Below are 27,759 nucleotides of genomic sequence, written 5' to 3' on the forward strand. Positions count from 1 at the left end.
AATTTTCGAAATGTCTGATCTGAATTAGTCATAGTCAGAATAAAAGGATACAGTCACCATCTTTTGAGAAATGTATATATATAAAAAAACACATAAATAAGCCAGAATGGCTTGTGAAAAGTTAGCAAGTTAGCTTTAGAAAATAATTAGCAGCTGGATGAATCTCTGTCACCCCAGGCTTTTGTAAATCAATTAAAATCGTTCTCTGTTTGATTGTTTAGCTAAACATGGCCCTTTAGTTTGAAGGTTGACCTAGACCTCTGTATATACAGGGAGTGCAGAATTATTAGGCAAGTTGTATTTTTGAGGAATAATTTTATTATTGAGCAACAACCATGTTCTCAATGAACCCAAAAAACTCATTAATATCAAAGCTGAATGTTTTTGGAAGTAGTTTTTAGTTTGTTTTTAGTTTTAGCTATTTTAGGGGGATATCTGTGTGTGCAGGTGACTATTACTGTGCATAATTATTAGGCAACTTAACAAAAAACAAATATATACCCATTTCAATTATTTATTTTTACCAGTGAAACCAACATAACATCTCCACATTCACAAATATACATTTCCGACATTCAAAGACAAAACAAAAACAAATCAGCGACCAATATAGCCACCTTTCTTTGCAAGGACACTCAAAAGCTTGCCATCCATGGATTCTGTCAGTGTTTTGATCTGTTCACCATCAACATTGCGTGCAGCAGCAACCACAGCCTCCCAGACACTGTTCAGAGAGGTGTACTGTTTTCCCTCCTTGTAAATCTCACATTTGATGATGGACCACAGGTTCTCAATGGGGTTCAGATCAGGTGAACAAGGTGGCCATGTCATTAGTTTTTCTTCTTTTATACCCTTTCTTGCCAGCCATGCTGTGGAGTACTTGGACACGTGTGATGGAGCATTGTCCTGCATGAAAATCATGTTTTTCTTGAAGGATGCAGACTTCTTCCTGTACCACTGCTTGAAGAAGGTGTCTTCCAGAAACTGGCAGTAGGACTGGGAGTTGAGCTTGACTCCATCCTCAACCCGAAAAGGCCCCACAAGCTCATCTTTGATGATACCAGCCCAAACCAGTACTCCACCTCCACCTTGCTGGCGTCTGAGTCGGACTGGAGCTCTCTGCCCTTTACCAATCCAGCCACGGGCCCATCCATCTGGCCCATCAAGACTCACTCTCATTTCATCAGTCCATAAAACCTTAGAAAAATCAGTCTTGAGATATTTCTTGGCCCAGTCTTGACGTTTCAGCTTGTGTGTCTTGTTCAGTGGTGGTCGTCTTTCAGCCTTTCTTACCTTGGCCATGTCTCTGAGTATTGCACACCTTGTGCTTTTGGGCACTCCAGTGATGTTGCAGCTCTGAAATATGGCCAAACTGGTGGCAAGTGGCATCTTGGCAGCTGCACGCTTGACTTTTCTCAGTTCATGGGCAGTTATTTTGCGCCTTGGTTTTTCCACACGCTTCTTGCGACCCTGTTGACTATTTTGAATGAAACGCTTGATTGTTCGATGATCACGCTTCAGAAGCTTTGCAATCTTGAGACTGCTGCATCCCTCTGCAAGATATCTCACTATTTTTGACTTTTCTGAGCCTGTCAAGTCCTTCTTTTGACCCATTTTGCCAAAGGAAAGGACGTTGCCTAATAATTATGCACACCTGATATAGGGTGTTGATGTCATTAGACCACACCCCTTCTCATTACAGAGATGCACATCACCTAATATGCTTAATTGGTAGTAGGCTTTCGAGCCTATACAGCTTGGAGTAAGACAACATGCATGAAGAGGATGATGTGGACAAAATACTCATTTGCCTAATAATTCTGCCCTCCCTGTATTATTATCCTGGAACCACAGGGGTTTACTATACATAAATGACAATATGACTTTTTTGAGGTATTGTTGGGTTATTTTCTGATTCCAAACATGGTTTAATTGAGGAACTTCCATATTTCAAAGCAGAACTTGTGTTGATAAATGTAGAAATACAAATAAAAGCATAAGCAATGTGACAGCTTTGAAAGAGCCAAATACCTCTTTGATGATTCCGGGTTTTTTTTTTAGGAATTAACCACTAATTGGCACCACACTCTAGTAGTTAACACTGCTTTCGTTCTCTATGTCGTCTTCTGTGCTCATCATTTCAGTACCAGTAATTGTACCATGGGGAGCTTTTGCACAAATTCTTGGGTTTTTATAGTAAAAACTATCCAAAAGAGCATTTCATATAGGGATGAATAATATATCCTCATGTGTATATATTGCAAGTCAACTGACTGAAATCCCACAACAATGAATAAAATTTGTGTGTTTCATACTTTTTAAAGTTACTAAAGTGTAAAATGGTGCTGGGAACATTCCTCAGAGAAGTTGGTCCATATTGACATGATCGCATTATATAGACGCTGCAGACTAAACTCCTTGTTATGTTTAAGAAACCAGTTGGGCATAATTTGAGACATGGCTGGAAACAGAAGATGAATACAGTGTTTTTATAAAGCGATGGACATGGTCAGCAGCAATACTCAGCTAGGTTCTGGTGTTTCACCCTCTAAAGCCTAAAGTTTGTTGAGAGAAGAGAGAGTGAGTGAGTGTGAGGGAGATCTACACAAAACATATTTTCTCAGGCATTTGGGTTCTTTTTACCATGTTTTTTAATTATTTTGTTTTGGCAGTTTGTGGTGTTGTTTTCTGTCTTATTTGTCAACATTTGGATGTGGCGCCCTGCCTGGGAATAACGTAATGGCCCTACTATCACAGAAAAAGCAAGTTGATGCTTTCAGGAACCGTTAGAATTTTTGTCAGTTGCACCAATGGTTGCAGTAATGTAAGCTAAAAGTTTGACTCAAAACCGACGGGAGCACCCGTTAAACAATGCTCAGTTGGTATTGAGCCACGAACCTCAGCCTGAACTGTTGATACAAAGAAGAATTGATGCATGCTTTCATGCCTTTTCCATCCAATTCTGACCCTGCTATCTGAATGTTACAGCAGAAGTCAAGACTTATTAGACCACACAACCTTTTTCCAATTTTCTCCAATGTTGGTTTACCCATGCAAGTTTTATTCATTGGGTGCCAGGTGTGGCACCCAAGGTGGTCTTCTGCTGCTGTGGAACTCATCTGCTTCTAAGTTTGATGTGTTGTGTACTCAGAGTTGCTATTCTCCATAGCTAGATTGTGAGAAGGGGTTATTTGAGTTGATGTTGCTTTCCTATCAGCTCAAAGCAGTCTAAGCATTCTCCTGACCTTTGGCATCACCAAGGCATTTCTGCCCAAAGAACTGCTGTTCACTGGATATTTTCTCTTTTTGGGACCATTCTTTGTAAATCCTAGAGATGGCTATGCAGGAAAATCCCACTAGATCAGCATTTTCTGAAATACTCAGGCCAGGCCATCTGGCATCATGCCGTGTTCTAAGTCATTTAAATTACCTTTCTTCCCCATTTTGATGCTCAGTTTGAACTTCAGCAGGTCGTCTTGACCATGACTATATGCTTAAATGCACTGAACTACTGACATTTGATAGTGTGGTTAAATATTTGTATTAATGAGCAGGTAAACAGGTTTAACTAATGAAATGCCGATGTAGTGTATATATCTGTAAAATAAAAATAAAATATATAGACTTAGGTATTCTGTATATAAGGCAGCATAGTGTGTTTAGTATACTAGTTTTGAATCACAGGGGCAGCTTTCTTGTGGTTTGCTAGAAAAGGGTATATTGGTTGTGGAAGTGTTCTTTACACATGCTAAATAATTCCTTTTTCTCTGTAGTATGCTACCACAGTGTGTTTGGGTGCAAGAACCTTTTTTCATGCAGGGGGAAATGGTCGTTGTCATTGTCACACCACACTAGGTAATTGCCAGAAATGATATGTTTGTAAATATGGACACAAGGCGAAGGCGAGGAACCACCTCAGTTAATTCAAACAAATTCAAGATTTTTATTTTATGTCCTGAATGCACAACATTTACCACATGACTCAATGACACAAGCAACATGAGCACATGCTGCATGTGTAAAGAATATGAAATCTTTATTGTAGTTCAAAAATTCAGTGTGCAAAAGAGTAAGAATAGAATTCAGTAAAGACTGTAGACTCAATAAAAGAAGGAAATTACTGCACTAAAGAAAAAGAGAGATGAAAAAATATATAAGGACCTTTGTTTGATGTGAAGGTCTTTTTTAAGCATTAGTTTTCTGCATTTACACTTAATAAATTCATTGTATGCATTACTAATAGAAAGAAATGACAACAAATAGAGTGATTTTTAATTAAAAAGAAAAAACTATTTGGAAATGCATGGTTCTCACTGATCGTAAGAATACAAATTGTCATTTGAAAAGTCAAGGAAATATATGTGAGACACAGAACAATTAAAAAGGTACTCAAAATAAACAAAGTCCAAGTCCCATCAGTTTAGAAATACCTTACAATTTAGGATTGGTAGATAGAATTCAACCACTCCTTAATCCATCCTTTTGTATTTATGCATTCACACAAGTCAGCCCTGCAGTAGATCTATAGACTGACCTCAGTGACTGTTCTTAGTGGTGAAAGTTTCAACATTTAGAAGTAAATGAATTGATTAGATTTGAGAGAATGATTTTATTCTAATTATACTGGTGCACGCTGATGCTCACCCTAAATTACTTACGTGGAGATAATCTTGCAAAATCTGGGTTGCTCATGCTCGTACAAAGGTTCAGCAGTCTTAGATGGCTTATGCAGAAACACTTAATGAAGTGGAAGTGGAAGTGGAAGTGCTGAGGAGAATAAAGTTCAGCAATATTGGGTGACACATATAAAGGCACCACCTATTCTAAAGGTAATACTTAAAACAAGGTGTGTTTACATCTGCGTGTCTGCACAGCTGCACATTCCTATGAAGTTTAACAAAGAGTCGCCAAGTCCAAGGAGGAAGATAATATATTGAAAGCAAGGTTTGGTCTTATATATGAAGTCCTTGATGCCATGGATACCAAAGAAAATGCTGAATTGTGACATTTTTTCATGCCTGCATGCTCGGTATGAATTTTTTTTAAGCTCAAGAAACATGTCAGCTAGTAGAACTAATTTAGTTCTGCAGTTTAATTTCTCCTGATGGTGTCAGATGCTGTCACTAAGTAATCTGATATTTAACTATGTAGTGATACACCAAGCTAACTTGTTTTGTATTATTTTAAAACAAATATGTTAGATATTGTAAAGTTTTTTGCCATCAAGGACTGACAGATGCAGCTGTTTTTGGCTAAGAAATAAGTAGATTTTGAGTTGGACTTGTTTTAAAAAACAAACAAACCCAAAAACAACAACAAAAAAAGAAAACCATCAAAACTGCCATTCAATCCAAGCAGACAGATATAGGTTGCAGATTTCCCACATCAGCAGTTGATTTTAAACCTCAGCTAATCCCAAATCATTTCAGGCAAAAAATAATGCAGGCGAAAGTACAGAATACGGCATTCTTTTATAATTTCACTGAGGGAGCGGTGGTAATATGCGAATACATAAAGTTTGTAATGCATATGATCTTTTCAGGAGATGGGTAATTCATATTGCACTGTATTGATAATATTTTTTTTCTGGGCTTGACAAGCAAATACTCTTCAAATCCACAATATTCAACATTTCACGAGGTGCCAGATTGAAACCTTGCAACAGAACTGAAGCCTCACGTAAATCAAATTATGGGATAATGGAAAGTAGGTGCAGACATATCTCAAACCTCATGTGTGCCAAAGTCAATATGTTTGTCAGATTGTCCCTGAACAGAGTAACAGTGCTCCATAAATGACTCCTTGTTCCATATAATGAAGATTCTTTCAGCTGGCTCTTCCTGCTGGCTGTGACTTTGCCCGAGAGCATATTCTCACTTGTTCTATCCTATTGTGACTCAATGGCTGTGGAATAGAAACAGGCTCACAACCTGACTTACAATTATAGCTTGGCTATTTCTGTCTGAACACGAGAGGTTGCTTCTGCTCCAGTGTTTCTGCTCTTATATGAGGACCAACTAAGCCAGATTTGTTAAGTCAGTAAATAATTATTCTTCTAAAAGGATTATGTCCAGTTAACTGGTTTTGTACAACTCGTTATGGGTTAAAAATTACTTTCTAATATCCATCTACATGAAAGGCAGAAAATGCTTGGTTTCAGGAAACTCCCTCACTAAGACAGACAGACAGACAGACAGATAAATAGATAGATAGATGTATCTTGACATCAGCAGCTTTAGAGGGGACAGACATTTGGTCCTTGGAAATGTGAAATATGGATCCATGAATCTATATGTAACTAAATAATATTTTTAAAAGGTTTATGTGAAACCATGTCCTTTTCCTAACCAAGGTATTTTTTGCCCAAGCCTAGGCAAACTGAGTAAAAAGCAACTGAAAGTTAATTTCAGTGGTCCCAAACAATACTGTTTCTGTCCCACCATACCTATTTTCTTTAAATTTGGAAAAGCCAACCCATGTTAATGTTTGCAAAGTTAGAACAAGAGCCCCAACGAAGCTGTGAGTCAATTATGCTTTATGATTTGGACCCAAGGAGGGCAGTATAGTAGCTTTTCCCTAAGATGAAGAATTTCCCATTTTAATAGTTTGTCTTCATATGAGCAGAGCATTAACACTGGGGCAGAGGCAGCTAACAAATATTTATATACCACATTTCCTTTTAATTTTCCACACTTATTCTAAATCTGTATTATTAACGGCTGACCTAGTAATACCAATAGAACTGTAAGATTGTACTGCAATAACCTTAATAATGTGTATTAAAGTGAAAATGCAAAATGCTTTACTACACAGCAGCTGACCATGTGTAATATTCAAAAAGCCACTCATAATAGTTTAATGGGACAGTCTGTCATATTTTAATCTCTCACTGTTGTAAATGAACTCAGTATTGTACACACTACTATTTGTTTCAGTAATCCTTATATTGTACTCCTGCTCGCTTGAAAGTAGAGATATAGATGCTTGTGCATCAATTTCGCACTTCACTGACTTTGTGAAATGTTGTGCATCCTCAGCACTGAGTTGAATTGAAAATAAATCATCTAAATATTATCAAAACACACATATTTTTCAGTGTTATAGACTTATAGAAATGTGAGGGGTCTGCATATGCACATCTGTCAACAAAATGTTGAAGTAAGCTAAGGTTTTTCCAGTGAGGTAGCACAGCAGTAGTGGCATTAAGGCAGACCCTTGTTGCATTGATTAGAACGTCACTGCAAACTCCCTAAGCTTCAGTTTGGTTTGAACAGAAATCCCCACAATCCCTACTAGATGACCAGGAATCTGAGCACTTTCTAAATCCAACTACTTTTAAGGATTTACATGCAAAAAAGCTATTTTTCAAGTCATAGAAAATATAGGGATTTGTGTATCGGTAGCATGTTTCCTCATCTAAGCTTGACTGAAAAATCATACCTCCATTAATTCTTTTTCAAAGCTACCCATCTGCCCCTCAACCCAACTCATGAGACCACCATGAGGCCACCATGAGGCCACCATGCGTGAAATCTAGCATTTTATCTGATTTCTGGCTCTATTGATATTCACCACCACTGGAATTTATTTATTAAAATATCTCTGTTATGTGACACTGACCTTCTGTAAAAGAAATAATAATATAAGTATTTGTTATGTGGTTTTTGTTTTGTTTTTTCTTGCAAAGTTTCCATATATAAAGGCTTGGTTTAGTTCATACAAAACATAAAATTGTGCACTCTTTATCTGACAGAAGTGAAACTAGTTTAATATATTCAATTAAGTAAAAAAGAATGAAAAAGAAAGACAACACTACTGATGATGATTTTTTTTTTACACTTCCCATTTAAATAAAAACACTGACTAGTGGTCTTCTACTTTCTTCTTCTTTCTTTCTAGAATTTTGAAAACATTTCTGAATTAAACACATAAAATGTTTTTTTTTTTATCCCAGAAATTCAGAGCCTGAAATGTCCATTAAATCTCTTTGGTGTATTTTAATAAAGAACTACAATTTTTAAGAACTCTCGCTGTTTTTGTACAGCCTTCTGATTCTGTGACACAAAAAAGCATGTGTAGAAGGCTTTTATCTTTGAAGGGGTTTTTGTCTAAAAATACTGTAAAAGCTGTGTCTTTACAGGGACAGATTTTTTTTTCTTACAATTGGTATCTCTTAAAATATCCATTTCAACCCTTTTTCTTTGAACTTTTGAAATAAACTAGATGCTAAACAGATGGTCACTGACAGGCATACATATATGTGTAAATATATCACTGTACTTGCATGCACACATTTAGTGAAAATACATCCTCTCACAAATACAAATATTCATAAAAATCAAACTCCAGGCAATCACAGCAATTTCCAGGGTGAATCAGGGCAATCTGGTCATCAGCAATTATAGCATTCTACATGGGGAACTGGTGATGTACTCGAGGAAAACTGTAATCAAGGCTTCAGGCTGTAGGGTGCTGTGATGAAGTGGCTCTCTACATGTGCAGTTAATATGAAGGCAAAATTCATGACCCTTGAATTCAGTGTTCACCAGCCATGAGGTCCGTTCTAAAGCCAGATGCATAAAACTTTATAGATTCATGACAAAAAATAGCGTACAGGTATGCATGGTCAAACTGTTTCAATCATAAATAATAAATCTCACTTCACTGCAAAATTTGTGATGATTTCTACTTTCATCTTTAGCATTCCTCCTTTATTTTTACTTTTAAATAGTCTACATTTACATCTCTTTATAAATACCAGTTTAAAATGTAATATTTTTGCACATAAATGTAGTTTGCCTGTGGTCTCTTTTTTCTGTCTCCATGCCTTACTGGAGCTGGTGAAGGCTTGCCTTGCCAGGCAATCTCAAAGACTGTATTGTTTTACAAGAACCTGGCATTTGTAGTACTATATGGCTCATTTCAGAACTTGACTTATGGTCTCCTCTGTTTTTGTCCTTTGCAAATCCAAAACCACACTTTAATTGAGTCTTAACAAGTCTTTCATTTTGTAATTGTCTCAGCCCGATCTCTCAGTATTTCAGCACCATTTAATTCAGTAACTGCCACGTCTCATGGAATGTCAGTTAAATTTCTAATTGTTTTGGCTATTAAAGACGTCCTTGAAACAAAACCCAAAATGTCTTGAAGGAAAAACTTTCGATTAAATTGAGACTGTTTTTAAATTTGTATGAAATGTGTGAAATAACCCAAGTAAAGAATGGGAGTTTTGGGATTTGATGATAAATTGACTGAAATGTCTTGCTCAATGATTCAACTGTCTACATAGAAAAATATGAATTGTAGTGAAAGATGCCTAAAGGTACATACATTGGTGTACATATCCAGCATGGTCTACTGGATAACATTTTCAGAAGCTGTTCGCTGCATTGAATTAATGATCAAAAACTTCAGAGGTGGGAGGCAGAAAACGGCTTTCTTTATGGCACAGAAGGAGGCCAGGATCACCGGGATGTTAGTCATCATTTCTAGTTTAAAACGAGCTGCTTCACCATCACAGTTCAATTTATTTTGAAAATGAAAGCTGTTTTCACCCTCTGCATAAATCTAATATTTTCTATGGCCGAAAATCAGAACCACTGCATTCATGAATACAGGGAGTGCAGAATTATTAGGCAAGTTGTATTTTTGAGGAATAATTTTATTATTGAGCAACAACCATGTTCTCAATGAACCCAAAAAACTCATTAATAGCAAAGCTGAATGTTTTTGGAAGTAGTTTTTAGTTTGTTTTTAGTTTTAGCTATTTTAGTGGGATATCTGTGTGTGCAGGTGACTATTACTGTGCATAATTATTAGGCAACTTAACAAAAAAACAAATATTTATATATATATTATATATATATATACCCATTTAAATTATTTATTTTCACCAGTGAAACCAATATAACATCTCCACATTCACAAATATACATTTCTGACATTCAAAAACAAAACAAAAACAAATCAGCGACCAATATAGCCACCTTTCTTTGCAAGGACACTCAAAAGCTTGCCATCCATGGATTCTGTCAGTGTTTTGATCTGTTCACCATCAACATTGCGTGCAGCAGCAACCACAGCCTCCCAGACACTGTTCAGAGAGGTGTACTGTTTTCCCTCCTTGTAAATCTCACATTTGATGATGGACCACAGGTTCTCAATGGGGTTCAGATCAGGTGAACAAGGAGGCCATGTCATTAGTTTTTCTTCTTTTATACCCTTTCTTGCCAGCCACGCTGTGGAGTACTTGGACGCGTGTGATGGAGCATTGTCCTGCATGAAAATCATGTTTTTCTTGAAGGATGCAGACTTCTTCCTGTACCACTGCTTGAAGAAGGTGTCTTCCAGAAACTGGCAGTAGGACTGGGAGTTGAGCTTGACTCCATCCTCAACCCGAAAAGGCCCCACAAGCTCATCTTTGATGATACCAGCCCAAACCAGTACTCCACCTCCACCTTGCTGGCGTCTGAGTCGGACTGGAGCTCTCTGCCCTTTACCAATCCAGCCACGGGCCCATCCATCTGGCCCATCAAGACTCACTCTCATTTCATCAGTCCATAAAACCTTAGAAAAACCAGTCTTGAGATATTTATTGGCCCAGTCTTGACGTTTCAGCTTGTGTGTCTTGTTCAGTGGTGGTCGTCTTTCAGCCTTTCTTACCTTGGCCATGTCTCTGAGTATTGCACACCTTGTGCTTTTGGGCACTCCAGTGATGTTGCAGCTCTGAAATATGGCCAAACTGGTGGCAAGTGGCATCTTGGCAGCTGCACGCTTGACTTTTCTCAGTTCATGGGCAGTTATTTTGCGCCTTGGTTTTTCCACACGCTTCTTGCGACCCTGTTGACTATTTTGAATGAAACGCTTGATTGTTCGATGATCACGCTTCAGAAGCTTTGCAATCTTGAGACTGCTGCATCCCTCTGCAAGATATCTCACTATTTTTGACTTTTCTGAGCCCGTCAAGTCCTTCTTTTGACCCATTTTGCCAAAGGAAAGGACGTTGCCTAATAATTATGCACACCTGATATAGGGTGTTGATGTCATTAGACCACACCCCTTCTCATTACAGAGATGCACATCACCTAATATGCTTAATTGGTAGTAGGCTTTCGAGCCTATACAGCTTGGAGTAAGACAACATGCATGAAGAGGATGATGTGGACAAAATACTCATTTGCCTAATAATTCTGCACTCCCTGTATTTAGGAACTGGAGATGTAATATGTCACCATGAAGTAATCAAGTATCATTTCAGAGCTAATGGTTGATTTACATTTGTATCTCATGTTTAAAAAAGTGCTGAGTCTTTATGAAGGTTACTATCGATTTAAATATTATTATTTTAATTTTTAAAGTATTTGAGGTATTCTAATTATGTACATATTTATCCTCTCTCTTTTTGTGTCTATATGCTTGTGTGTGTGTGTACACACAAACATATAGATACACACACACACACACACACACACACACACACACACACAAGCATATTAGATTAGATTAGATGAAACTTTATTAATCCCTCGGGTGGGTTCCTCCGGGAAATTCAGTTTTGAGTAGCAAAGCACCGAAAGAAGTTGCATGTTACAGATACATTAAGGGGAATGAGAGTAAGGATATAAGCATAAATACACCATATATACACATATACACATATATAGATACAGAATATACAATATGGATAAATAGGATTGCTCATTTGAGTGAGTATATTGCTCAGTGATTATTGCACAGTCAAATATAAGAAAAAAGACAAAACAAAAACAAAAAACAAATATTGCACAGTGTAGAGAAGCACCTACAGCTCAGTTGTTCCCGCCCTCCCTTGTCCCCCTGTTTCTCCTCCCTCTCCCCTCCAGTGAGGAGTTAAACAGTCTGATGGCGTGTGGGACAAAGGATATAGACACACACACACACACACACACACACACACAAAGATAAAAAAAAACATTCTTCTCAGTGTTTAACACATAGGCTTTTTTCACAATGAGCTTCTGATTTGATTCACCATAGCGCTTAATGTAATTGCTTATGAAGCTGACAAACAAAACGATAAGATGAACAAAACATGGGTAAATAAGAAGAAAAAGCAGAGAATAGTGTTTGGATCAACAGGCCTGGCTTAGTCCTTTGAGAAATTAAATAAACTCTGCCTTGTGGATTTTGTCTTTTCCTGAGGAGGAGTGTAAATGTCACTCATAATGTTTGTTGTGTCCAGTAAATATTGATAGATGCACCACAGAAATGAAGTTGAGAAATTGCAGGTGCACTGAGTAGAGGCATGCCTCTATCAATGGACTCTGGAGAACACAGCAACAGGGTAACATTTCCATCCTTCTTGACTATTTCTCTGTTGATTTTAAAAATCTTACAAGTGACAAGTAAAGATAAAAAGATCATTATAATTTTATGATGTATGGCGCTACTTTTTTTCAGAAATGTTTTGATATGCTCACTTTTAAATATTTCAGATAGTTCATTCCTGAGAGCTTCTTTGGTGATTTGCCTTTAAAATCCAATATTTGCAACAAAGAAAAGAACATGCAAAGCTACATTTAGGATAAAACAAAACAAAACACACAAACAAAAAAAAAAAAACAGAGAATTTCCACTCATATTATGTAATCTGGTTAATTGAAACTGTGTGCATTTGTTCAGACTGGTGAAATAAGCAGCCTTATATGTGAATTTCGATTTTGAATATCGGTAAAGCTTTACTGGATGGCTATAGCTGGAGCTCAGTAGGTTCATCAGATCATCTATTAATCAGAAGGTTGGTGGTTCCATCCCAGGCTGCTCCAGTCTGCATGCCAAAGTATCCCTGGGCAAGATATTGCGTTCATCTGAGTGCAAATGTTAGATAGAAAGTACAAAGGTGCAACAAAAAACTTACTTCTATGAATGGACGTGAATGAGTGAAAGAGACATGTTATACAAAGTGCTTTGTGTGCTCAAGTAGAGTACAAAGGCTCTATATAAGAGCCAGTCCATTTACTGTTCACCATAGTGGTGGAAAAACTGAGCAGCAACTTAATAAGCAGAAATAAACACAAAGATAGATTAATGTAACAGTCAACTGTAGATTTTACCACAGTATAATACTATATGGTTATTGTTTGAATATCCAGATGCAACAGGACTACTGCAATATTTCTATTGTTGAAAAAAAAAAAGAGTCATGCTCAGCAAAGAGGTTTGAACATTATTCAAACATGCTAGCATTTATTTATATCCCATTCTTTTCTGAGAATTACTCATCACAAATAACCCATTAGTCAGAAACAACACAGGGAGGACATTCACATTTGATTAACCAGTTTTATCCCTCTAGTCATGTTAGAAACTCTAAACATTCCCTCTTCCCCATCTCCCCGAGGAATTAATTGACTACAGCGAGCACACTGCACTTTGTAGCTACTTTGGGTTTTTCTCTCTTTTTTAACGTCTTCCAAAAATGGGGATGCTGGGGAACCTGTTAAAACCATTTTACAACCATTTATGCACGTGTGGCCTGCTACTACCTTTCAGCTGAGGCAAGAACAAGAATTAAATTGTCATGACAAAGTAGTAAATATCTGCTTTTAAATTTGGATTAATCATTTGTATTATGTGAAGTACTTTTATTTCAAATGCTTTACACTTTTACACTCATTGGCCCATTCTCACCTCCACACAGATACAAGACAGTATTCACAGTAAATATTTTACTAGTGCCCTGCATCTCAGTTTGATCCTAACATTACAGTTTACTAAATAAACACCTCTTCTCTTCACTCTAGGTCCAAGTAAATTCACATAGGAAATGTATTTTTGTGTAAAAACATTAAAACACACATGAAACTCTGTTAAGCTGGTGCAGGTGTATTTTCAAATATTCTCTTTGTGAAACTAGAGTATAGATCAGTGTTTCACCTGCCATTCAAGCCACGATGAATAATTAAAGCCCAGATAGATTTTTAAACTTTAAATTCTCAGTTTAGATGCTCCCTGCGAGATCTCCTCACAAGATTTATAAAGGTCAAATTTTCATAGGGCGCTTAGGAATGTACATGTCTGAATGCATTTATGCACTACATTGTTACATCTAGAAAACATTTACTTTAAAAAGGAAGATCCACATATGTATTGCTCCCCAAATATTTAAAGACAGTAAAATTAGTTCGGTAAAATATATCAACAACTCAGCAATTGCACATGTTATTAATTGCACTGCGGTCAGGATATGCTATGATGATTATGAAATTAGTCTCTTGAGTTGGACGCACAAAGAAGTTTGTTATTTTCACTGATTTAATAGCAGAGATTGTGTGTCTTATAGCAAAGACTATCATTTATTTCTTACTTTCTTAAAGTGAAATATTTAAACTGGCAAAATGACAATTGAATAACTATTCAATTACTGACAATAACTAAGAGCGAGCTGTTCAAAAGCATTTTTAATTAAGACTAAAGAAAAGGTTAACTATGCCAAGGTAATTAAAGTCATTCTCTTGTATTTCTTGCCCATTTTAAAAAGAGAAACTGTTGATGCATTGTTACCCATTTATCTTGGTCATAACTGCCCCATCAACAACCCTTACATGTCAGCTTGAAATATGAATTCTGCTCCCTGTCCCTGAATGTTGTGTATACCATATCGACATTTGCAGAGCCTGAGGCCATCTGGCTGCAGGCATTTGAAGTAGATTTTTTCAAAGACTTTATGGGGGATTGTTTATGGTCTGGCGATTATAATTGAATGATGAATACTTCACTACCTCGCTGTTCGGCTTCATATGAATACAGCCGTATTTTGATATTAAGTGTTTTAAAATTAAAATAAATGACAAATAAAGCAAAATTAAAAAATAATGTTGCACCTACACACATCAAGTGAATCCACAAGATACTGGGAATTTTAAAGGTGTATCCATGTGACTTCCCTCAATCCTGAAAGGTGAGGCTGGACAAGGCAAGAGGTATAGGAGGTAAACTGTAACCAACTGAAAATCCAAACCTCTGCCCTTGAGCAAAAAATGGACTTTAGGGATAAGGGTGCCAGTCAAGGCATAATTGATACTGGGCTGGGTACAGGGTAAGTCCCATCTGCCACTGTCTGCTATTTGAGAGCCCAAAAAAGCTTTCCCTTTTGTCTTGTCTCAACCAAGCCTTCAAACTGTGCTTGTAAAATCCTCTCTTCTGTCCCCCTTGCCCTCATTATACGTACAAAGTTGCAAGTCCAAGACTGGTTTACCATCAGACAACAGCAGCCTGGGGAGAGAATGGGGAAAGAGCCATATGCAGCCATGACTTATCATATCTCTTACCATATGGAAACTGAGCAAGAGGGGGAAAAAGGCACAACTATTCCTACGCTCCACATTATTCTCTTTATCGTACAAAGTGAAATATATTTAGTATATTTAGTAATAATCCTAAACCTTTTTTTGCGTGAGGGTGAGGGTGAGGTGGAGTTCAGACTGTAGACTGTAATTCTATGCGACTTGAGGAGCAACTGACATTCCTCAGCAATGCAGCACTTAAAAGTCTTTCAAGTCACGAATGTGCAAACATATTTCTTACAATCTAAAAACAGGCAGACCAGTCCAAACACACAGGCATGTAATCTATGTGCTTGGTGCATTTTCAACACCACCGGTATGATTAATGGGCTTCGGAACTGGGGGACTTGTTCAATGTGACACAAGCTTTTGTCTCTGTGTGTCATCCCCTTCCTCTTCCTGACAGCCACCAGAGTCTCCTTCTCTTCGCGAGCAGCTACACCACTCAGTGGTTGGCTGGGGCAGGAGGATCTGATATGTACTGACAGCACAATAATAACCCGTGCAAATTAACAGGGTGGAGTGTATATGCAAATACAAAAGCACAATAGAGAAAGTGATTAACTAAGAACTTCTGTGTCTATCCCCCCCCCCCCACACACACACACACACACTGGAAACCGAGAACTCATGCCAGCAAACATTTCAAGATATCTTCTTTTTTCTTCTCAAAAAGATTTAACTTTTATTTCAGTCTGCCACTGAAATAACCTTTTATTTCCCCACTGCTACATTAATGGTCTATCCAATTCTTAGCCTTTTCAAAATAAAGAAAGCAAACACTTTTAAAGGAGTTTTATGTTTTATTCAGCTTAACTCTGTCTGGCATGCCCAAGGTGTGTCTGTTAAATAACGAAAATATAACAATTAGACTTACAAGAGGTCACAATTACACCCACGAGCTTATAAAAATGACTGTTTCACTTGCATGTGTGTGTAAGTATGTGTCTCTACACATGCATATTTTTCCACAAACATCTGTGTTAGGAACAATCTTACCCTTAGAGTAAAAGTAAGGCACCAGAGGGGGATGCTGTATGTTTTGTGCAATGCCAGGAGCTGGCAGTGTAAAATTTGTTTTGATTTTTTGGATGTCAAAATCATATCCTCAAGCCAAAGAGTGAAATTGAGATCATGGAAGATGCTCAGGGATGAAGCAATTAACTACTATTTCAGATTCCTCTGGGATGGATATTAGGTGAAAGAGTCAATTAAATTGACATTCTGAGTTTCCAGTCGCTTAATTTGCAGTAATCTGGCACGGGCAATTCTGTTTCCACTTTTCCCAGTTAAACTCTCACTTATGCTTTTGTGTTTGGGGCCAATTATAAACTACATTTAGGAGCAGCTAAGTAATATACTGGCTTACTCTGAAGAATGATGTTTTCATAATTAATAAAATTATACTAAATGCACATAGCTTTGTCATGGGTGACATGGAAACAAATGCTGGTAACTGAATGAGTTGTGTGAGACGATGAGGAGAAAATATTAGTGCCAGGAACATATAGTGAGGAGACAGAAAATGAAGAAGCTGGGTGGCCAATCTTCACGCGTTTCTGTTGGTTCTGTACGGATACTCTGGCCATTGTCCAAAATCCCCACATTTATTAATGGGGTTAGATTAACTTGTTAACTGGTGTGAATGTGAGTGTGACTGGTTGTCAGTCTCTCTATGTTCGCCCTGTGATAGACTGGAGACCTCTATATCATATCAAAGAGTGACTGAAGATAATGTCATTATTCTCTCTAAAGGCTGAAGCTTGAAGTGGATCTTCCAAAAGGACAATCATTTTAAAACATACTAGCAATTCCACCAAGAAATTAGTCAAAAAAAGATGGCTATGGAATTGCCTAAGTCTTGATTTTAATCCCTTTAAACTTATGCAGAAGGATCTGAAGCGGCTCCATATTCGAGAAACCCCTGGATATCATGCAACTAAAATATTTTTGTTTTGTTGTTGATTTGTTTTTTGCTAAAAGAGGCAATGTTAGCTTCTACGGTCAGACACATACATACATACCTTTTCCACAGAAGATGATGATATACATTTTTGTTCAGTTAATGAAAATCCATAAATTATTTTCTAGTTTGTTGAGAAATAATAACTTTCTTTTTAGAGGCAGTGTTTAAAAGAGAGCTGTATGTTTGATTGTCCAAATATGTCAAATACCTCCACACTTTTTATAGGCTGTACCTGACCTCTTTAAAATGAAAAATCTCACTGAAATGAGAATAACAGAAATATTTTGCTGCGAAGCAGTAGAAAAAGTACTAGATTGCTAAAGTACATTTAGATGTTTTTTGGGATCAAATGTCTTTCTTTCTGCTTGCATATTTAATTCAACCTTCAACATTTAAAATTTTTTGAATTTGTGTTATTTTGGCAATTTTTTATTTTGCTTTTCTGTCTGTCTATCCACAATACTCTCTGTACCAATAAAAGCAGGTACAGATGCTGGGAGCCTCTTGCAGCATGTGGTGTGTGAGGCAGTGCATCTTATTGATCATTAGTCTATAAAAGGGCTAACACAAAAGCCATACAGGAATTAAGAATGAAGTAAATCCTCTTAGCTTTAATGCTGAGAGGCAAAATGCCTTCAAGTGAAATTACATTGATTTAGTTTGCCGAACTTGTTCAAAAGTCCCACTTTGATTACTTTGAAACATTTGAATAAGTACAGTTCAGTTAATGTATTAATATAAGTAAGAGTAGAAGTAAAAGCCGTGGACTGGACTGGAGAGTATTTCTTGCAACGCTCATCTTACAACCACAACCACCACACATACAACACACACACAATAAATAAACCCCCAGAGATGTGGACTCAAGGTCAGGGTGCTTAGTACAGGGGGATGTTGGGAGTGTCTTGTGAGTCCAGCTGTCTCCAGAGCTCTAAATCCCCTAATTATGAGGCAGGGAAGGCTGTCTCTATGGAGCATTAAATGTTCTTCTGTTTTGCAGATTCACCAATCCCCTTTTGCAGTTTTTTTCTCCCTTTCTGTTTTTCTTTTTTGTTAGTAAAGATAGCAGAGTAACGGTGTTTGAGGATATAGGGGAAAAAAAAGGAGGTGGTAAATAGCGGGAGAGATCGTTATTGATGTGACTAGCAGTAGTACTATTGGGGCCAAAAGGAATTAAATGTTGCTTTTAATGCAGTGCTGTGCAAGTGCAGTTTTTGAAACAAAGACGGTAGGCTGTGGGACTGCAGACCTCACATTTCATAGGCTTCGGGATCTATATTTTATGATGCAATGAAACACACCCAGCATTTTATACAGTATATATTTTGCAGACTAGGCAAAGGTGTCTCACTTCTCATGGTTTTGTCATCCTAAAACAGTAATTGCAAGTTTTCAAAAAGTTTTAATTTTAAGTAACGATTGAAGAAATAAAATGAGCCCCTGAGATTGGAGAAAATACACCGGCAAAGAAAAGATGAAAAGATCATGAAACCACTTTTATTTCCAGGACTTCATATACTTCTGTTTAGTCAAAGCTGCTACCATTCCACATAAAATGTCTGAGTGTCATGACACACCAGGCTGCATTAGGGCAATGGGCCCTAACTCATCACATATGGACGCTTGTAAATTGCCCCCTGGAGTCACATTTAAACACACTGGGTAAGCATTATTTTATTGTGTTGTGGAAGTAGAAACAAAAGTAGTTTTTGTTGTCCAAATCTAATAAGCTAATCGAAATGAAAAGTACTCTCCTAATCAGGACATCTCCTGACCTCCTACCTGTCAAAGGTTTATTTTTCTCTAACACCACCACCCTATCCTCCAACTTTTTAGTTGCTTTTTTAAAGGTTGGCAGAATGCCTATCGTGGCATGTATCGTGGCATCTGCTGTTGCCACAGCCAGTATGTTAAAGCACTGACAGGTATATAGAGGAGAAATATTTTATGCCCATACAATGTGTGTAGATTTCATAAAGAGGGTTTTGGAATTGTTATATATCTACTTCAGTTGTTTGAGTCTTTAAAGAAAACTCTGGAAGAATGTCACATTTTCATATTGATATTTCTTATTTTTTCTGCAAGTTTTTCCTCTTTTGACATTTTTCCCAAGAGGACGTATTGTTTAGCACACTTGACTGTGACATTTTTGGGGGGGGAGTTTCAGTGCAAATATTTTTCTCTCCATGTTTTGTATGAGCACTATATCAGTCCCAAATGTTGCGTTTGGCAGTAACCTTGTCAAGAGAGACATTTTAAATTATTTATATTAAAAATATGTGTATATTCTTTTCAAATAAGTGATATGAAGATCTCTGTAAGACAAAGAACTCCACGCAGGGAAAAACAGAAAAGAAAAATCAGCTCAACCTTTAACAAGTGAGCAAAGAGACAACTTCAATTAAATGAGGTATGAAAGGCTTAGATGCAATCATTACATTCAGCCATCTTAATCCTGTTTAGGGTTGTTGTGTTTGAAAATACTGTGCTGTGCACAGTACGTCTTGGTATTAATCATATCAAATATTTCACCAAGGCTTAGGCTTTGACTTCTATTAGATGCCCTCACACCTACAGGGCAGAAAATAATAGATTATCATGATAAATGTGAAGCACCTCTGAACCAGAGTGAGGAATCATTTTATTTCTGCATTTTTAAGGCTGTACTAGTAATTTTTGTAACTAAAGAAGGCATCTTTTTTTCTAGTGCTTTAGATAACTTTCAGGGGATTATCTGTGTTTATTAGACAAATGGAGACATCCAATTTAACAGTAATTATTTTTATTGTAATTAGATTAGTTTTCATGAGATTAACTTTGTCGAAATTACACGTGTGTTTGTGCTAAAGCTCTACAGATTGCTGGAAAAACTCTCTTGATCTCTTTGTGTTCACAGATGTTCATATTGCAAAACTAATTCATATTTTAACTGCACAGCTTAGGAAAAAAGTACCAGGAGTGTCCAGAATACATTAACTGGACTCCACAAAACAGAATATAATTTTGTTTTATAGAATACAGCAATCAATATTGTAGCCCTATAAAGTTGAATTGCTTTTTTTTTATTATCATCTTATTATATGGTGTGCATATTAGTGCAGCTTCACTGTACTAGATGCCATTTACATACACTGCTGTGTCAAGTACTTGAGCTTGACTGGTCAGAAGCAGACACCTCTGACAGCTTATCATATGCCAGGTTGAGACAGGCTTGTCAGTAAGCTAATGGAGTGTTCTAAGGTTAATTTACAACCATATGAATTCCATCAATAAGCAATTAAGAGGTGTGGAAACACAGAGGCACCCGAGCCAGCAGCTAAATCCCCCACCAACTCCCACCTGCTTTTAATCAATTAATTGCTGTGGCATGTCTGTTTAAAACTGCTTGATAGATTTACACATAAAACTGGCACATGAAAAAGCCACTGATCTCTGCGTGACCTTTCTTTTTGCCTTATCGGCCTTATCTGTCTCAAAAAGATTCTTCTCTCCATTCACAGAGTTTTTGAGGCATTACAAAAATGTTTCTCATTCTGATAAGAGCTCAGGCCTGTTCATGTGTTACTAAAGCGTCCTGCTGCCAAATTTTGTTGAGCAGCTAACTTTTAAATATGTGTGCACAATGTTTCATGAAATCCCTCACAGAGATAAAAACACAATTACATGAAAGAAAAATAGAAAATGTGGTGAAAAGTGTTTTTGATGCTCTGCATTCCTGATCAAAATTCAGATAGTCCTTGTGTAGGTAGCCATGACTGTCACCAGGTATCTGTTAATATTTCATTTAAACCATCACACAGTGGTCTGTGAAGTATGTACGTTCATATTTAAGCCGCCATAAAAAGGACCAGAGCACTGCATGTTGAACAGCTAATTTTCTGGGGAACGTGTGAGATTTCCATTCATTACCCCCTTCCCCTCCCTGTGCTCCTCTAAAGTGCTGTGAAGTCTTGCTCACATGTTTTCCTTTTACACTACCATGACATACTTGCTGGAATCCCTAGAGAGATTCAGATAGAGGGTTAGTGATATGATATGTATGAGATTTTCTACCTTATCAGCCTTATCCGACTCGCATGAGCCCTGGGGAGTTTCGAACATATTGTCCCCGCCATTCAGTTTCCATTTAAAGCTGAGATTCTCACAGCAGGTTTTTTCTTTCTTTTGAAAATAGATATAGTAGATAGATAAAGTAGGTCTCTACATTTGTTTTAGTCAGTTTTAAATATCTGGACAGAATTGCAATTCTCTTTATCAGCTTTCCCTTTCTTGCTCTTACTTTGCTGTCAGTTTTGCCAGTAGGGTTTCCACCTACATGTATAACCCTAAGATGACATTTCATCACGAAATAACTCTTGCAATGCACAGAGAAAGTGAAAACTGATGTTTTGTAAGTGTTTATGAATTTCTCAGGTTGTGTGTTAGGATGCTGTTTCACACATCTTTTCCCTTGTCCTTCACAGCACCTCCAAACAACATATCAGTGGTGGCAGAAAACACTCCAGCCCCTTTCAGTCGATACCAAGCCCAGAATCTGACTCTTGTCTGCACTGCAAAGGGAGGGAAACCAGCCCCATCGGTGAGTTGCTGCTGAAGATGTACCATGCTCGCTTGGGACTTGCCTTTACAGCACACAGATCCCTGTTGTTTACAGACAAACAGAAACTCTGTTGCATGTTTTTGTGTTTTTCAGTGCACAGACCAGTACTATTTATATATGCGTCCCACTGAAATTTGCTGTTATTTGCTAAATAATAATATCAGAGTTTAGAAGGCATCTTCCTGCAGTCATTTAAAATATGTGCTGCTATTACTTTCATTTCAGCTTCTTTTGGCTACTCAGTTTAGTGGTCGCCACCGTGAATCATCTTCCTCCATGTAATACTGTCCCTTGCACCCTCTTCTGTCACACAAGCACTCTGCAGATCCTCTCTCAGAAACCTCCTCTGTGGTCTTCCACTTTTTCTTCCTCCTGGCAGCTTCATTTTTTTACTTCCTTTGTCCAGTATATCCACTCTATATCTCTCCCTCTGTTTAAATCATCTCAACATTGCCTCTCTAACTTTGTCTCTAAACTGCTCAACCTGAGCCGGTCTTCTGATGTAGTCATTTCTAATCTTGTCCCTCCTGGTCACTCCCACTGAAAATCTTCAGCTCTGCCACCTGCAGCCTCCTGTCTTTTTGCTAGTGCCACATCTCTAAGCCATACATCATAGCAGGTCTCACTAATGTCTTGTGAAACTCTTGCTGCTGACCTTCGATAACAAATCACACTCGTCTCCACCAATTCCGCCTTTCCTGCACTTTCTTCTTCACATCTTTTGTACGCTAACTATTGCGTGGTAAGGTTGACCCTAGGTATTGAAAATCCATCTTCACTACTTCTACTCATTGCATCTTCACCTTTCCACCTCTCCCCCTCTCATTCATACACGTGTATTCCTTCTTGCATCTACTGACTTTCATTCCTCTTTTCTCCAGTACATACCACAACCTCTCCAGACTCTCTTTCAGCTTCTCACTACTCTAAATAAAGCTTACAATGTTGTCTCTGAATATAATTGTTCATGGAGACGTCATCTGTCAGCCTGTCCATCTCCACTGCAAAGACAGGGCTTGGAATTAGCCTCTGGTGTAATTCCACCCCCAACTTCAACCCATCTGTCAGTCCAACCCCACGCTGTCTCGCTGTCCTCACACTCGTCCTTTACCACCCTCATATACTTCTTTGCAGCCCCTGACTTCCCCATACACTTTCACCATTCCTCTCCTGGTACCCTATCATATGCTTTCTAGATCCACAAAAGACAAACTGACCGGTGACTGAGTATCATAAATATGTTTGTTGTGCAATGTAGCCAATAAAATGAGTAGATCAAATTTACACGGTTCATGTAATTGCATGTTATGGAGGTTATTTCATTCGCACATAATTATTATAATTAATGTCAAGGTTGTGGATCGTGGACCCAAATGCAGGACTTGAGAAACAGGAATTAAACTCAAAATTCCACTTTAATCCCATAAGCTCAATGGAATACAGACAGTCCAAAAGCATTTAATGTACAGAAACAGCAACCCGGATACCAGAAATCTCAGGAAACATAGGGCAAGGTGACACACAGCAACAAGGACAAGAGGAGACAGTATATACACACACAAGATAACGAGGGGAGCTATAACAGGTGGGAACACAGACAACATAATAAGACAGGAAGAAAACTCCACACAAAACCCAGAGAACAACAATAGCCAAAATAAAATAGAAAGAAGAGTAACAACAGACACGGGGGACAAGATTAACTTGACACAAATGACAAACAGGCAAATGAGAAAGATAAAAAGACAAATACAAAGACAAGACTGAGGGAAAAGGATGGGAACACAAAATAAGTAAATTAACGTAAGTGTATCAGGAACTCAGGCTAAGACCTAAAGGCACGAATAACAAATCCATAAAGAAGACATGTAAACACAAATAAATAACAGTGTGAATAGAAAGCTAAATTCCATCAATGGAACTCGTATCCAAAGACGATCTTTACATACAAAATACAAAACTAGAAAGAATCCATAGCCCAATTACTCAAAACCCTGGTTCTGCGACCACGCAACCACAACAGTACACCCTTATCCACACACATTTAGAAACACAGATGCATACAGCTGTATGCATCTGTGTTAGTCACAGTCACATTTTTCTCAATGCTTTGAAGTGCAAAACAAGGTCTTACAATATCTGAAGTATATACTCAGATGTTTGGTGGCATATGAGCTTACGGACGCTGTTTGAGAGCAGTCACTTGCTGTTAGTTCCCACTGGGTCATTAATCATTGTCCATGGGTATATGGTAATGGACTCCAGACCCTCAGTGCACCTTTCTCCAGCAATTATGAGCTCAGTGAGAGGTGAATACAAGGTGAACATGATTTCCGTCTCTCAGGTACTTCCTGGTTGATAGTGTGATGTCTACTGTGGTTCTTGCCTGTTGTGATTTCACAGGGTGCCTAAAGCCATTAAAGCTAAGCACTGCTGGATCCTTTTTTTCTGACGCATACTGGAGAAAAAAAAGGATAAGTCACATTGCTTTTAATTAGCTTTGTCAGTGATGGACCAATTGAATGATTAAGTCACTGAATTGAGATTAAACCAACAAAAAAAGCAATGTGATTTTTCATTTCACTATCGATCACTATTAGGGATGTGTGATATGACGAAATATATTGGAAAAAGATATTAAAACAACTGTCGTTTCATATTATATCATTTATTTCATGCTGTCGCAAAACACACTGTTTACTACAATATTTTTTCATTGCTTTAGATGACGTTTTGCAGTAGTCATCACACCAATACAGAAGGACCAGCCAGAACAAATTGAGGAGCTCATTTCTAAAGTAGGGGCTACCTCTGTAGTATGGAATTTATTAGTTAATGAAAAGTCTGACACAGAGCAGAAAATGTACTGTGCAAACTGGTCCCCACCACAGACACCGACACAACAAACCTCGTCTACCACCTAATGAAGAATCATGTGAAAGAGTATTGCGAGGGTTTACAAATGTGAAGCAAGAAAGAGTCATCAGGGGCTCGAAATAAAGCTCGGATTCAAATGTTAGAACAGGCTCCTCCCTGCAGCACGCCATATAATAAAAACTCATGAAGGTAATAGCTGCCATTACAACTTATATCTATAAATATAGGGTTTTGTGCATTGACAAAAACACTTGACTCCAGGTACACAAGGCCCAGCCGAAAACACTTCATGTAAGTTCCCTCGTTTATATTGCAATTGTCGATCCAATGTATTAGAAGAAATCTGCTACTTAGTATACTACGCTGCAATAACAGATATGTGCATGAAACAGTGCACCTTATCTTAGACTGGAACAAAAAAATTGGGGGAAAAGCAAGCAGCATTGTTCCTAATTAATATTTTGACGTTTAGAAAGAATGATTGCTGGCATGTCTACAAAAAATAACATTAATGGACAAAATCATAGGTTTACATAAAAGTAACAAGCTATTTGGTTGAACTTGATTTAGACATGAAAGACCGTAAACACAGAAACCTTTCCAACTGACCATTGATGACCACTATACCTTCCACACTAACATATCATAAAGCATTAATACCTTTAATGGAGCTCCTACATTAATCATATGGGGAAACCTGAATCCAATGGCATCCAAAAGATGACATAATTTTGTTTTCAAAGCACCTTTTTTTAAGCAATTCTATTTTACCACTGAGGACCTTTGCCACAACAAACCCTGAAAAAAATTGTATTAGATTTTATTAGTCCTGCACACCCACACAGGTGTTCTTACTCATTCTGTTTGAAGCTGAGTAGAGCTACAGTTTGCTGGCAGTTTGTTAAAGTCACCAAACATCATACAGGTTGTTTTTCTTTCCCTTAAAAACACAAAGATTAAACTTGTTCCACAAATGTGCGAAACGGGGGATTTTATTTTAGTCCGGCACAGTTTGTACAAACTCACAGTCCAGAGAAGGGGTTTAATTAGCCAATCTAAGTGAAAACACCTGGATGTGAGTACTTTAGAGTGAAGGGCCTTTTATGTTCCTAGCGCTCTCATGGCATGGAATATAAGGCATTCATGAGGTGTCAGAATAACCAGAAAAATGCATTACCTCTAAAAGTCTTTGAGCTGTGCAACCCTTGAGTAGCAGGTTGCAGAGTTGTTGATATGATCATAAATGAGCAAAGGATGTAAATGTTTTGTTAATATAAAATAAGTTTCAATAAATCATGCACATTTAAATATCATAAAAGTGACTTGACTAAGTTACAAAAAGTATTTCAATTATTTATTAGCAGTAAGCCCCATAGCAAGCCAGGTAAGTGTCTTTAAATTAAAGCTTAACAGCACAGAAGGCACAGGGTCCAAAAGCTTCCACACTCAGAATATCAAACCATCCAAAGAAGGTTAATTCATTTAAAATGAGATTTGTTTGCTCCAAATAGAAAAGCATAGGAATAAATATACCAAATATATTGTACAGACAGTGGTTTCAGTATTGCGAATTAGCTCTGCACCATATATGCGAATATTGTGTTTGGACTAGAGTGATGTAAGATATAAGGCCACGTCTGCTGATTCAAGGAACATGAGAAGGAAAACACTTTCAATTTGGACGGAAACATTGCCTCAGAGGAGAACTGATCATGACCTGTCAAACTTGCTGTGTACTCGTATAATAAACCAAAAACCTTGCCAATGTTCTCTGACAGGTTTCAAGAATAGACTTTCACACTCTAGTCTCACTGAGCCCTTTGAAATTTATATTTAATCCAATTCTAAGTCTTAACTGTGGTGCTTTTAATGGGTAAAAACAAAAAAAGAAGAACTATATTTTGTTTATTCAATGTCATTTGATAGCTAAGGCTGTAGCACATGCTTAGTTCTGTCGTGTACTATTTTAATATTTGACACTTAAAATGTACCAAATGACATGACAAAACTTAGTAAGAAGTACTTGTTTTGAAATAAAACTATACTTATAGCTCGTAGCTATAAGGTTTGATAAAGGAAATTTACACTGGAGAAATAGCATTTTGTTGCGGCGTTGTTTTTTAACTCATATGTTGCATACACATAAGGAGAAATATGACATTTAAACAGTGTCCATTTGTTCTATTTATGCTATTGTCTACGGTCATGCTGCATAATAAAACCTCATTATTAGGTTTGTAAGTATTTGCTTGAGTGTTCCTGCTTTGGCCCAGTTATGTGGCTGCAACTTCAAACAGCTCCATTTGCTTTTTGATGAAACTCATTTAGTCTTTGTCGGTGCTGCTGCCCGGGGCTTGTTGCAAAATGAGCTGTTGTCAGCTCTATTTTCAATGTCATATCATAGCAAGCCTGGTCTCAATAGGGACTCACAACTTACAAAGAAACCAACTGAATTGATTGAGCCAGCAATTAGTAACAGCTAGTAAATATGATCATTCATTGGCATTTTGTACTCTAAAGTATGGTGGTCTGTAACAATGTTTTCCACTTAGTCTTTGAAGGGAAAAAATGTTATTAATACTTTAGTCTTGGAGAATGGGCCGAATAAGATATATTCACATAGACTTGAAATAAAACAAATGTTGTATTGACTGGCTTTTCAGGCTACAACATACACTTGTATTTTGTGTCTTCAACCCAGTCTTTGTCAAAACTGAGTTAACATAATATCCTTGGTGAACACTGAAAGTACAAAGATGCTAAAAATACCAAATTTTAACAGCTGTCGTTCCACATTTGCTTTTTAGCTTGCAGTAGTTATAGAGCTAAGTGTTCCACTGGCATTCATACACAATGAATGTACAGGGAGTTTTTAGACTTGAAACAGCTTCCTTTAGCAGCAGAGGCCAACACAGTGAAACTGCTGTGAGTGAACCTTAGCAATGAAGTTGAGGGGCAGAGAACTAAAACAATGATCTCAGCTCCATAAAGCT

General features: G+C 37.5%; 1 protein-coding gene across 3 annotated transcripts in view; it reads left to right on the forward strand.

The window, feature by feature from the left end:
* The window catches only part of igsf21a (immunoglobin superfamily, member 21a), a 181,937-nt gene that overhangs the window by 129,287 nt on the left and 24,891 nt on the right, over nt 1–27,759 (forward strand). For all 3 annotated transcript variants that reach the window (XM_084929175.1, XM_084929174.1, XM_084929176.1), the window contains one exon: nt 21,753–21,868. In XM_084929175.1, the coding sequence (XP_084785301.1) occupies nt 21,753–21,868 (116 nt within the window). The remainder of the gene's footprint in view (nt 1–21,752; nt 21,869–27,759) is intronic.

Source organism: Perissodus microlepis, chromosome 5, assembly GCF_051167445.1.
Source record: "Perissodus microlepis isolate ML-2025 ecotype Zambia chromosome 5, ASM5116744v1, whole genome shotgun sequence".
Taxonomy (NCBI): domain Eukaryota; kingdom Metazoa; phylum Chordata; class Actinopteri; order Cichliformes; family Cichlidae; genus Perissodus; species Perissodus microlepis.